Source organism: Ursus maritimus, unplaced genomic scaffold, assembly GCF_017311325.1.
Source record: "Ursus maritimus isolate PB19 unplaced genomic scaffold, ASM1731132v1 scaffold_32, whole genome shotgun sequence".
Classification (NCBI taxonomy): domain Eukaryota; kingdom Metazoa; phylum Chordata; class Mammalia; order Carnivora; family Ursidae; genus Ursus; species Ursus maritimus.
In genome coordinates, this window is record NW_024425786.1 from 2364561 (window position 1) to 2376839 (window position 12279).

Genomic DNA, 12279 nt, shown 5'->3' on the forward strand with positions numbered 1-12279 from the left:
GGGGGGGGGACCGGATCCTGCTGCAGTTCCCGGGCCGGGGCCTATCTCTGCTCTCGCGGCCCTGGGGCTGGCCTTTTTATTTCTGAACTGTGGAAAAGTGACACAACATAAAATTTCCATTTTAACCAGTGTGAGTGTGTAGTTTAATGGGGTTGAGCACGTTCACCCTGGCATGCAGCCGTCACCGCCATCCTTCTCCAGAACCTTCTCAGGTTCCTCAACTGAAACTGTCCTATGAGACACCGGCCCCTGTGGCCGCTCCACGTGCACGCTCCCCTGGCGCCCCCGTGTGCACGCTCTGTCTCTCATCTGCCCCCTGCAGGGCCTCACACAAGATCACACAGCGTGTGTCCTGAGCCTGGCCGGTTTCACTCAGCACCGTGCCCTTGGGGGCCATGCGTGCTGTCCGTGTGTCACAGCCGCCTTCCTTCTTCGGGCTGCTCTCATTCTGCTGCATGGCTGGACCGCATTTGCTGGTCCGTATTTGCTGGTCCGTCACCTGGCCACAGACACGGGGTGCGTCCCCCTCAGGGCCGGCCTTTAAGCCCGTGGGCGCAGCCCCTTGCGTCTGCAGCCCTGTGGACGAGGGAGCTGGGGGGGCAGGAGCAGAGGCCCTGGGTGCCGTCTAGATGCCCAGCGGGGGGGCCGGCGAGCAGGACACCGCGCGATTCTTGGACGAGGCCAGCGGTGTGCCCAGCCTGCCGGCAGGAGAGCACAGCCGGGGACGCAGGGGGGCTCGTCTTGTCTCGCTCCTGGCAGGTTTGGAGTCCCGATTCCAGAGTAAGTCTGGGTACCTGAGGTACAGCTGCGAGAGCCGGATCCGGAGCTACCTGAGAGAGGTGGGTGTGCGGGCCGGGCCGGCTGCGGGTCTCGGACGCCGAGCGCCAGCGTGCCGCAGCGTCCCCTGCTCTCCCCCAGGTGCACTCTTACGCCTCCATGGTCGGTGTGGAGGCTCGGGGGGAGTATTCCCGCGTTGCTGATCTCATGTGCCACAAGCTCCGGGCGGCGGGGTACAACGGCAGCTACTTCGACAGAGGCGCCAAGGCGGGAGGTCGGCTCTGCACGCCGGAAGGCTGGTTCTGCTGCCAGGTGCGCCGTGGGCCCTGGATCCCGCTGAGCCAGCCTCCCATGGCTTCCCTGGGCAGCCCTGTGGGCGTTGGCCTGAGGGAAGGGTCAGCTCAGCCCGTGGTTCTCCGACTTCGGTGGCCTTGGAACCCCCATCTGCCGGACGGTCGGTGGAAGACGCCCGCTTGCCACTCCCCCCTCCCCCCCCCGCTGGTTCAGCAGCCCTTCTGACAGCTNNNCCGGTGGTGCTGCCGGTCTGGGCCCTCCTCTGAGAATCGCTGATGTGGTCGGGAGTGCACAGTTGCACCGGGAGTGGAGGCCTCCCCTCGGCCCCGTTGGGAGGAGAGTGGGGGGGCGGAAAAGGGAAGGACAGTTTCACAGCTTCTGAAATGCGGTGTGTCCCCCAAGGGAAGCCTACTAGATGGCAGCTCAGATTTCAGGATATGTGGCCAGATGTGACCTGGTGGGGTCCCAGCAGCTGGAAGCAGTGTTCTGGGCCTCCTTCCGGACACTCGGAGAAATTACAGAGGCACCACTTGCCAACAGGGGCTACTGACCAGGGTCACGAGTCTGGGAGCTTGGCCTTTGCAAGGAGGGGCAGGGGCTGTCCTGCTGCCCATGCCTCCTTCCTGGTCTCCTGGGCTTCTTTGAGTACCTGGGCTCCTTTGCATGTCCAGTAAAATCTCCCCCCACTTGTGGCCTGAGGGTACAGAGCAGGCCCTGGAGGCGGGCATGGCCTCCCTCCCACAGGCCGGCCCCCTGTGCTTTTCTGCCTGGGCAGTTCCTTCTGTGGGTGAGGGGCCCTGACCAGCAGAACACTGCTCCTTCCCAACCAACTTCCTGTTAGCCTGCAAATGACCCCAGCTACTCTCCACGAGCATCACCTGAGCCCAGGTGTTTCGTGGGGGAGGAGCAGAGATAAGGACTTCACCCTGACATCATCAGGAAGCTTGAGGTCCGAGGCCTGTAAGCGAGTGAGGGCGGTGGGCTTGGAGCTGGGAGGCTGTGCAGGCCCTCAGGGGACAGGCCAGTCCTAGGTGCGGTGAGCAGGGGCCTTCAGGGAAGAGGTGACACTTTAAAGCTGGGTTGAACAATGAGGTGGGAGTGGACAAGTGACCCTGCGGGGGGACAAGGGTGGGAAAGTGGGGGCAGCGGGCTCTGTTGGGGAGCTGGAAGCCTTGGGGGTGGCGAGCGTAGGATGGGGGGTGGGGACCACGGCATGTGGCGTGTGCTCAGCAGACGTCTGTGTAGGAGTGACTGAAGCATGGCATGGCCAGGAACGCCGACCACAGGAAAACTGAAGCCGGGCAGTTCAGACTCTTTGACGTCTCTGATGCCCAGGCGCTGTGTTGTGATTGTAGGGAAATACCGGGAAGGCGTGTGGAGCAGATGGAAAGGGAGCAGCCGGTGTGTGGGCGGGGCCGTGGGCCTTCATTCCCCACGACGGGGCGGGTGGTGGCAAGTGCTCGCAGGCGTGTGGGGAGGGCTGGAGACGGTAGGTGTGGGGCATGGAGACCCCAGAGGCACATGGTCGGGAAGCTGGCATTCCTCACAATGGCAGGAACTAGCTTGTCCCCTTGGCCAATGCAGAGTATCATACTGGGGGTCACGAGGGAAAAGGGGGAGACTGTTCCAAAGACAGAATTCCTAATTGCTTCAAACAGCATGCTGTTTACCAGGACTGAATCCCCTACTGGGAGGGACCTTCTTCTCAGCTATGAGGCCAGTGGGTTAGAACTGAGCTCACTTCGTGGACCTTGTTCTCTTTTGACCTAGGGTCCTTTTGACGTGGACACCTGTGCCTCCAAACACTCCATCAATCCCTATGGTAACAGGGAGAGCCGGGTCCTCTTCAGCACGTGGAACCTGGACCACATGTGAGTATGGGTTCCGTAGACGTCAGGACTGTCTCTTGTTGCGAACTAAGTATATAGACCCAAAGAGCACCTGCTGGGGCCTGTCCACGCTGTGGCGTCCGTGGCTGGCCGGCTGCCTTGTGTTTGCTGTGCTGAGCTTGTGGGTTATGGACCTAGCCATGTCCTGGGCGCGTAGGGTGGGCGGGAGGCACACTCCTAACCTGTGTGGGTAGGTGTCCTTCACCGTGGCGGGCTCTGTCAGGAACTGGTCCGATTCCCGCCCACATCCATGTGACGTGGCGCATGTCCCCCTGTCCTGTTCAGCTCCCATCTGTGCGGCCCAGTGGGCATTGTCACGACATTGCACTTGGGGCGGGGGAGCTCCCGCCTTAAGCAGGATGATCTCAGAGCGAGAGCTCTGATATGGCGTGTGGGGCATTTCTTGCTTTCACCCGGGTGTGTGAAGTTCCCCCCGGGAACTGCTCCTCTGCGTGTGGGTCCTTGTGATACTGGTTGGTCCAGGCCTTTCCCCTGCAGGTCTGAGCTTGAGGATGGACGGAGCGGGCTCACACGTGGTGCCGCGCCATGCTTCTCCATTCTAAGTCCTGCTCACGGGGACGCGTTTGTAGTTTCAGAGCGTTCGTTTCCCCAGGGGCAGAGCACTTCACCCTGTGACTAGAATGTCATTTGAACCTGCATTTCTGTGTGTACGGGTAGGCGTGTCTGGTCTTCTGAGTTTCCACTCTTATAAGACAGCCTGGGGTGAGCACTTGCTCGGGACATGCCTGCGTGGTCTCCTGTTCTGGGCCACGTAGGTGTGGTCCACGGGCTGGCGGCAGCTTCAGCATCTGGGGACTGGTCAGGAAGGCAGATTCTCAGGCCCTGTCAGCCATTCCCCGGGCACCGGGGAGGGGGCGCACATCCAGGGGAGAAGGGCCGTCCTGGTGCCTGAGCTGCGGGGCTGGGCCTCCCCCCTTCTGACGGGCGCCGAGCACCCCAAGATGCCGTCTGGGCTCCCCAGCTCATCGTCTGCTACTTTCCATGACCCGTTGGGGCATGGGGACATTGATCTGGGGCTCAGTCCCAGCTTTAAAGGGTGGGACAGACCAGCCTGGAGCAGAGTGCAGATGAGGCAGCAGAGGCGGGAGCAGTGTTTCTGAAACTTCGGTCATATCTTCGTCTGTAAGTGCAGCACTTAGACCTTCCAGCAAACCGGCCGGCTTCTCCGTGCGTCTGACCTCCAGCCTCCTTCCCGACCTCAGACGCGCTGCTTCTGTGCGGGTCTGTGGGCGCTCCGTGCTCTTCCGTCTTGGAAGACGTCCCTGTAGCCTGTACTCCCGCGTGCGTATTTGGGGCGCCGGGGGTCCCCCTTCAGAGCCGGGAAGGCAGGATGGCAGGGTCTCCGGGCGTCGGCCTGCTCTCTGCCTCTTCGGTGGCATCTTCGGGTTGTCTCTTTCTGCTTGAACGTGGCGTGTGCAGGGGCCGATTTTTCCTTCACGTTCTCCCTGGGACTTGTCTTCTTTGTTCTGAGATGACTTTCTCCTGGATTTTGGAAGACTCGTAAGCATTTATTAGTCACGACTTCTTGGCTTCTCCCCGTCTGGCTGTTCTGGAACTACCCGCGGCTGCGTGCTGGGCCTTCTCGTCCTGGCTCCCCTGTGCCGCGTCTGGTCATTCAGACTCCAGCTCTGCTGCGGTGTTCCCGGCCACGTCCGGCCATGGGCTGAGCTATGACCCTGCATTCGTACATCGAAGCCCTGGTGGCCGGCGTGACTGTCTAGGGATGGGTCCTCAGGGCGGCTGTGACGAGGGCGGGCCTGACCTGCGGGACCGTCCGGTGAGGACGCAGTGAGGAGGGTGCCTCTCTGAGCCAGGGACTCTCAGCCCCGGCCAGCCACCCAGCCGCAGAACTGGGGGAAGCTACATCTGTTGCTTGCACCCCCAGCGCGTGGTGTCTGCGATGCACCTGGGCCACCTCGGACGCTTCCCTGTCGTTCATTCGCTCATTCCCTCTGCAGCTGTGATGCCTCCCGTCTGTCCACCGAGTCCATATTTCCTTCCTGGAAGTGCTTCTGGGTTCTTTGTAAAACAAGCCTTTCTATACCAATCTGTTTTCATTATATTTTTTATTTATTTTTATTTTATTTTTTATTTTTTTGAAGATTTTATTTTTAAGTAGTCTCTAACACCCAGCGTGGGGCTTGAACTCACAACCCTGAGATCAAGAGTCACGTGCTCCCCCGACCAAGTCAGCCAGGCACCCCTTTTTCATTGTTATTTCTATTTTAAATTTCATTGGTTATTCATTTTAAGCATATTTGTTTTATGGCTGTAAAGAATTTAGCTATGTCCAAAGAGAGATGTGGCCTATGCCCCCGACCCGTGGGAGGTCACCCCGAAGCCCTTGGAGTGTCCTGCCTAGGAGCGTCCTTGTTCCCCTGGGGGCTGTGGTTCGCTGCATGGTGGAGCAGTGTGATTGGGGTGGGGCTGTTGGTCTCATGGGGGCCGGAGATGAGGCCCATCATTGGGTGGCCAGCCATGCCCGCGTGTCAGAGTCCCAGTGAAGACTGGACACTGAGGCCCAGGGAAGCGTCCCCACCTGGCACCACCCCACGCGTGTGCTCACCGCCGCTGCCAGGGGGGGTCCTCTGCCCGCCATGGGGAGAGGGCGGCCGGAGTCCTGCACCTGGAACTTTTCTGGACTCTACCTGTGGGTCCCTTCCCTTGGCTGATTTTAATATGCATCCTCTTGTGATTATAAACCACAGCCGTGAGTATAACAGTGTCCAGGGGCTTCTGAGCCTGCTGAGCAAACTGTCAAAGCTGGGTGGTCTCTGGGAGCCCTGGACTTCACAGTTGGCGTCAGAAGAGGTCTCGGGGAGCCCTGGACTTCACAGTTGGCGTCAGAAGAGGTCTCGGGGAGCCCTGGACTTCACAGTTGGAGTCAGAAGAGGGGGTGGTCTCGGGGAGCCCTGGACTTCACAGTTGGCGTCAGAAGAGGGGGTGGTCTCGGGGAGCCCTGGACTTCACAGTTGGCGTCAGAAGAGGGGGTGGTCTCGGGGAGCCCTGGACTTCACAGTTGGCGTCAGAAGAGGGGGTGGTCTCGGGGAGCCCTGGACTTCACAGTTGGCGTCAGAAGAGGGGGTGGTCTCGGGGAGCCCTGGACTTCACAGTTGGCGTCAGAAGAGGGGGTGGTCTCGGGGAGCCCTGGACTTCACAGTTGGCGTCAGAAGAGGGGGTGGTCTCGAGGAGCCCTGGACTTCACAGTTGGTGTCAGAAGAGGTCTCGGGGAGCCCTGGACTTCACAGTTGGCATCAGAAGAGGGGGTGGTCTCGGGGAGCCCTGGACTTCACAGTTGGCGTCAGAAGAGGGGGTGGTCTCGGGGAGCTCTGGACTTCACAGTTGGTGTCAGAAGAGGTCTCGGGGAGCCCTCCCTAAGCTCTCAGCGGTCTGCTTCAGAGGCTGTAACCCGGTCTTTCTCGGGGGTCCTTGCGACGGTGGTGTGTCCGGACCCCAGTCCACCCTTGGTGGGATTGTTTTCTGTAGGCGTTCTGTGTGCGCTGGCTTGTCCTGTCCCCACAGAGTGGTTTTGCATTTGTCTCTGCTGGACACCCGGGGCTTTCAGTGGTGCCGAAACCACTGAGTATTAATTTCTAGCTTGGCCCCCACGCCGTGTGGTGGCGCAAGGTCGGACTGCTTGTCCGTGAACGGTGAGCTGAAGGTCCTGGTTTTCTGGGTGACTGTGGAAACGGTCCTGCTGTTGGTGCTCCCCGAATCCTACCTCCTGCTGTGGGCACCCTGTGTGTCCTCCCCGCCCCTCCTACTGCTGGATAAGGCTTGGCCACGTGGCTCCAGCAGACAGGATGCCAGTGGAGCCCTGATACGTGCTTGCTCACTGGGGCCCGTTCTCCAGGTGCTGCCGTCACCAGGGAGGGGCCTGGCCTGGCTCCTTGAGGGTGAAAAGTGCCGTGGGGAGAAAGCCCAGCCCCAGTCAGCCGTCCAGCCAGCACAGCCCTAGGAGTGGGTCAGGGTCAGCAGGAGCCCCGCCACACTGACCCTCACAAGCCACTGTTCTGGGGCTGGGTACGCAGCCGTAGCAGCTGATGGGGTGGCTTTCTCTCCCTCCCCAGAGCCCCGGGCTCCCTACCATTCCCCTTCCCACACCGATGGCTGCAGGGGGCTGTCAGTCCCACCTCCCCGGCTCTCCCCTGGGGCTCTGCAGGAGGGTGGCTCACCCCTGCAGGTCAAGCATGGACCTCTCTGTTTCTGGCAGTGGGGGCCCCCTTGTTTCTTGTGATCTCAAGCATGTACTTCTTTTCCCCTTTATTCAGCATCTCTCCATGCGGTGGGGACGCGAGTCTGTGCGGTTTGGTCCGCCAGCTCCGGTACTTGTGAGGCCTTCTTGTTGGTCTGCAGGCTTCCGTACCTGTTAGTACAGGGCTTTGAATGGTTTGTTCATAAGTGAAACAGGTTTACAGCAAGCATTATGGGCACACACAAGCACGAGGCTCGGGTTGGAAAGACAGACGTCAGCCCTGACCATGACGCTCTCCGGGGAGGACACGGGTTCTGCTGAGGAACTTGCTCACCGCGAGGACAGGCGTTGGTGGGGACTGAGGACGCCGGGCTCGACCCCTTTCCCTCGGCATACTTCCCAGGACTTAGAGATGTGCATGGCCCCAGTGTCCTGCAGGAGACAAGCCAAGTTGCTTGTACCAGGCTGGGCCGGCGGGCGTGGCCGCGTGCGGTGATGCCCCGGTAAAGGACAGTCCCCCAGTCCTCCTGCCGCTGACAGCAACAGGAGGTGTCCTTGCCACGCTGCTCCTTCGGGGTGTTTCCAAGCGCGGCTCCTTTTGGAATCTGAACCATCGCGCTCACGTCTTTTCCTGAAGCCCCCACGTTGGTTCACGGTTCAGCTGTGCTGTCCTAGCAGGCGTCCTGGCAGGTGCCGGGGGATGGCGATGGCGCACAGTGACCGGCTCTTACTTCCTTTACAGAATAGAAAAGAAGCGCACGGTGGTCCCCGCGCTGGCTGAAGCCATTACGGAGCGAGACGGCAGAGAAGTGGCCTGGGAGTATTTTTACGGCCTGCTCTTCACCTTGGAGAACCTGAAGTTGGTCCACATCGCCTGCCATAAGAAAACCACCCACAGGCTCGGCTGTGACCCACACAGGATCTACCAACCGCAGACGAAGCCCAAGAGGCGGCGGCCGGCCCGGAAGCGCCGGTGACGGGCCACACGTGCCGCCTCCCCCGGCGCGCGCCATTCCAGTGGCTGCTGTTCTGTGCTCGTCACTGCGGTGGCTCCTGGAGACACTTCAGAGGTCCTCCTACAGATTCTGACCTCACTACATTTCTCAGTCGGCCTTTGCCCCTCCGAGAGCCCAAGCGCCAGACGACCAGTTTGGTGCACGGCCGGGGCGCGGGTGGGTCGGCCGGGACAAGGCACTGTCCTCCGCTCAGGGGCCCCTCCTACCCTGATGGTCCTGCTGCCGGGTGCATGCCCAGTGGCCTCCACACGGACACGGCGTCAGGCCAGACGTGGCCGCGCGGTCCCGGGACAAGTAGTCTGTGTCAGCTCTCGGCTGGGTCTCCAGTCCGCGGCGAATGCAGAGCGCTGTCCTCGGGGTGTTTCTGATGGCTCCCGAGGGTTGCTGCCCCCGTGGGGTAAAACGTTTGTATTCCGTAAAGCAGGTGTAAGGACACGCGCTGCCGTGCCCTTTGTGATGTCAGAGAGAGGGAGACTGTCCACGTGTGTCCGCAGGGGAAGGGCTGACTGTGGTCTCGTGCTGAACCACAGGAAACTGCTGTTCTTGTGAACTAGACGTACTCAGCTGTCGTGCTTCGGTCTTACCCGTCGACATCATGGAAAGCGGGGCAGCAGTTTTGTGTTTCTGTACGGAAACGGGGGGCTGTGCGTCAGGCTGCTCCACGCGGAGTGTGACCTGCTGATTTTATAACGTCTGTGCTTGTGTCACACGTGTGTGTTAGTGCACGCGGGACAGTCTGTGAGGAAATGTGCCGTCGGGACAACGGTGACCCTGGGGATGCGGTGGGCATGCACTGGATTATAAAGGGCTAACTTTCTAGGGGCACCTGGGTGGCACAGCGGTTAAGCGTCTGCCTTCGGCTCAGGGCGTGATCCCGGCGTTATGGGATCGAGCCCCACATCAGGCTCCTCCGCTATGAGCCTGCTTCTTCCTCTCCCACTCCCCCTGCTTGTGTTCCCTCTCTCGCTGGCTGTCTCTATCTCTGTCAAATAAATAAATAAAATCTTAAAAAAAAATAAAAATAAAATAAAGGGCTAACTTTCTAAATCATGTATTTTATAAAACTTGAAGTTTTTAAAATGAGCATGTATTTCATAATCTTTTAAAATTTACTTTTTAAAGTCCTACGCATTGTAATATTTGAATTTTTACTTTTGTATAATCGTAAAAAGCAATAAAGATTTTTCAGTAGATGTGTCAAAAGTTTGCACTCTGTGGGAATGATGAAAATAAGGATAAGAACAAAGGGTCAGTAATTTCTAAAAAATGATGCAAATGATTCTCTTTTCTTCACTGAACTAGAGAGGTCTTAGAAGGAGCCCATCCTGCGTGTGGGGCCTTAGCTCGTGGCGTTCACCTGGCCCCGTGGAAGCGCACCAGTGGGGGTGTGGCGCAGTCGGCCGGGTAGGGTGTCTGCGCTGGGCTGTCCTGCTGACCCTCCTGCAGCCCGGCAGGTGCGGCCCGCCTGGCTGGCGCTGAGATCTGATCTGCTGGGGCTCCGCCGCCTCGCCCCTGCCGCTCACCTTTCCGATGGGCACTTTCAAGCCCTCGGGAGGCGGGACATCGGAAATCCAGTCTTTGACTTTGAGCAAGAGCGCAAGGCTCTCCTGGTTGTGACGCGGTTCAGTTTGCTTGTTTCGGGGCCCTCGGCCTGGGTGCTGGGTGCCTGTTACGGGAGGGGGATCATCAGCAGTTCTGTCACCCTCAGACTCCCAGGTCAGAGTAGGTGGCACAACCTCTTTGCAAATGAGGGGTTCACAGGCTGTTTCAACAAAAGAAGGGAGGAAAAATCTGGGAGCTATGAGTGGAGGGTCTGGTGATCTGTGGGTACAGAACTGCCCGGGCACGAGGTCCCCTGTACTGGCAGGCCCTCCACTTGCCATGGGCCAGGCTCTTTGGTCAGCAAGGCAGCAGAGGGAGGACCTCCAGATCCTGATCCTGCAGCTTACGGGAGGAGCTGCCGGCAGTCAGCCTCTGATGGCAGCCAGGATGGGGAGCCAGGGCAGGGAAGCCAGAGGGAGCCGGCCGTTCAGCGTGGGGAGAGGAGTGGGGGCTGGGACGAGGTGCGGGGGTCTGTGCTGAAGGAGGCCAGTGAGGGGTGCAAGCACGGCAGGGGCTGATGAGGTGAGACCGGGGGAAGGGGGGTTTCAGTTCCAGATGCTCTAGGAAGCCCTTGAAGCAATTTGGGGAGGGGCCTGACTGTGGGTCCCAAGAGAGCTGCTCTCCAGACTGCCTGAGACCCGAGGAGCTGAGGTCCTCAGGTGGGCAGTCAAAGCCTCTGTGACTGACCGCAGTAAGGCCCGGTTAGCCTCCCGCGTGGCTGGAGAATGAGGCCCACGTCTGTGCCGCCACCGGGAGTCACCGCGGGGGGCTGTTCCTCTGGCACGTTGTCCCGTGTGTGGTTTCCATGATAAACGGGACCGTGGGTATCGTGGCATCTCTCCTGAATCCCGGGGGTTGTGGGAGCGGGTCTGAGGGTCCCGGCACAACAGGCGCTGAGACAGCATGGCAGGATGGCTCTCCTAGTTCCTGCACTGCTCACCCAACCACGGGTACGTGGTTTTGTGAATACCAACATCAGAGAGCGCTTCTAGAAAGTCACACTGTTACAGGGCCTGCAGCCGGCATTCCGAGGCAGGACAGATCACCGAGCACGCACAACTAAAGTTGTTGAGAGTGAACGGCTATTTTAATAGGCTTCCTGAAACTTCATTTTGCTCCCAGGGCTGAGTCTGCTTCCTTCCATCTGGCCGACGTCACCCTGCACGGGCTTCAGGGTGACGGGACACCTGGAGTTTCCTTCTAACGCTGCCCCTCACCGCGGAGTAACCAGCACGGTTACACTTTCGCCACCCCTGCTATCCTCCCAACCCCAGGAGATCCCGCGTGGCGTGAGCAGGGGTTGGTCCCCTAGGGGCACAGTTTTCATTTTGCATTTTGGTGGTAATGTGGCCGCACATCTCTCCTGCAGGTGTGCTGCTTCAGGCCGACGCTTCTCCCAGAAGCCAGGACGTGGGACGGAGACTCCTGGAATCTGAGGCAGCCCGGTCACCACGAACCAGGTGCCGTGATTACTAGTTATTTCCACAGTAACCTCAAGTAGTTACTTGTTTCCTCTGGCTGCCATCAAAATGCCTTTACGAGCAATGATTTCAAATTATTAAATAGTCTGTTGATCAATACACTACAAAATTATCCAGAGTAGGCGGAGGTCACAGCTGCTGGCGGGAAGATGGTCACAGTGGAAGCAGAGGGGCCACGCGGGAAGCGTTCGGGGAACCTCCACTATCTGCCCCCAAGCGATCCTTCCTGTAAGGTACACTCCGTGCCCCACCGCACATTTTCCCAGGGCTAACTCCAGCAGCTGTCGTAACTAAGAAATGTCCGTAACCCCCAGTGGGTGCCTGAAAGCGCGGCTCGTCCCGAACCCTCTATGTGCCATCTTTCCCCTGTACGCACCCCGTGACCGGGCGTACCTGTGACCAACAGACACACGACAATCACAGCAACGCACTGCCGTGAGGTCGGGTGCCCGTGGTCTCGCGCTCTGCCGGGCCTGCACTCACCTGCTCCCCGGGGGGATGGGACGTGATGAATGCCTACGTGCAGAGAGGCAGGTGAGTGCCGTGGGCGGGCGACGCAGCATCGGGCCACTTCCCATCTTCTGAAGACGCGTCACAGGGAGGACACTTGCCTCTGACTTGCGGCTGAGCCTGGCTAAAACTGCGGACAAGGACAAGGGGGTGGACATAACCACAGCTCAACAAGAGACCTGCTCATGAGCGGATGTTCAAGGCCCGTCTTCCTGAGCTGCAGGCAGCTTCTCTCCTTGTGTGGGTCGTGGGGGACCCAGGCCCCCTCCTGGTGCTCTCCCCTCCCAACGCTCTGTAACTCCCTGTACCACAGAGGAGCGCATAGCCCTCGGTGCCGGCGGCCTCGTCACTACACGGGGCGAGGACCGCGAGGACCACCGCTGCCGTCTCAGGAACCCCACACTCCACACGAGGGGGGCCGCGTCCCTTCTAGTGCACGGCCTCAGCTCTCCACTCTGGGTGGCACTCAAGGATGTCACCCCCCCCCCCCCCCC

The 12279-nt window shown here is 59.8% G+C and overlaps 2 protein-coding genes across 7 annotated transcripts in view; both read left to right on the forward strand.

Moving 5' to 3' along the window:
• The window catches only part of DFFB (DNA fragmentation factor subunit beta), an 18612-nt gene extending 6344 nt beyond the window's left edge, over positions 1-12268 (forward strand). Inside the window, exons 4-8 of one of the 6 annotated variants that reach the window (XR_005839008.1) lie at positions 760-839; positions 919-1089; positions 2842-2942; positions 11164-11508; positions 11682-12268. Coding sequence is in view for 5 of the 6 variants with exons in the window: in XM_040645677.1 (XP_040501611.1) it covers positions 760-839; positions 919-1089; positions 2842-2942; positions 7919-8153 (587 nt within the window). In the remaining variant the exon portion in view is untranslated. Of the gene's footprint in view, positions 1-759; positions 840-918; positions 1090-2841; positions 2943-7918; positions 9133-11163 lie in introns of those variants that run through there. The other 5 variants (XM_040645679.1, XM_040645680.1, XM_040645678.1 and 2 more) reach the window with 5 other exon arrangements.
• Positions 5143-6863, forward strand: LOC103678444. Its single transcript, XM_008707789.2, has 2 exons — positions 5143-5974; positions 6204-6863. Exons 1-2 carry the CDS (start codon positions 5247-5249, stop codon positions 6562-6564), a joined length of 1089 nt encoding a protein of 362 aa, XP_008706011.2. The 5' UTR covers positions 5143-5246; the 3' UTR covers positions 6565-6863.
• Positions 12269-12279: the final 11 nt, after the last annotated feature.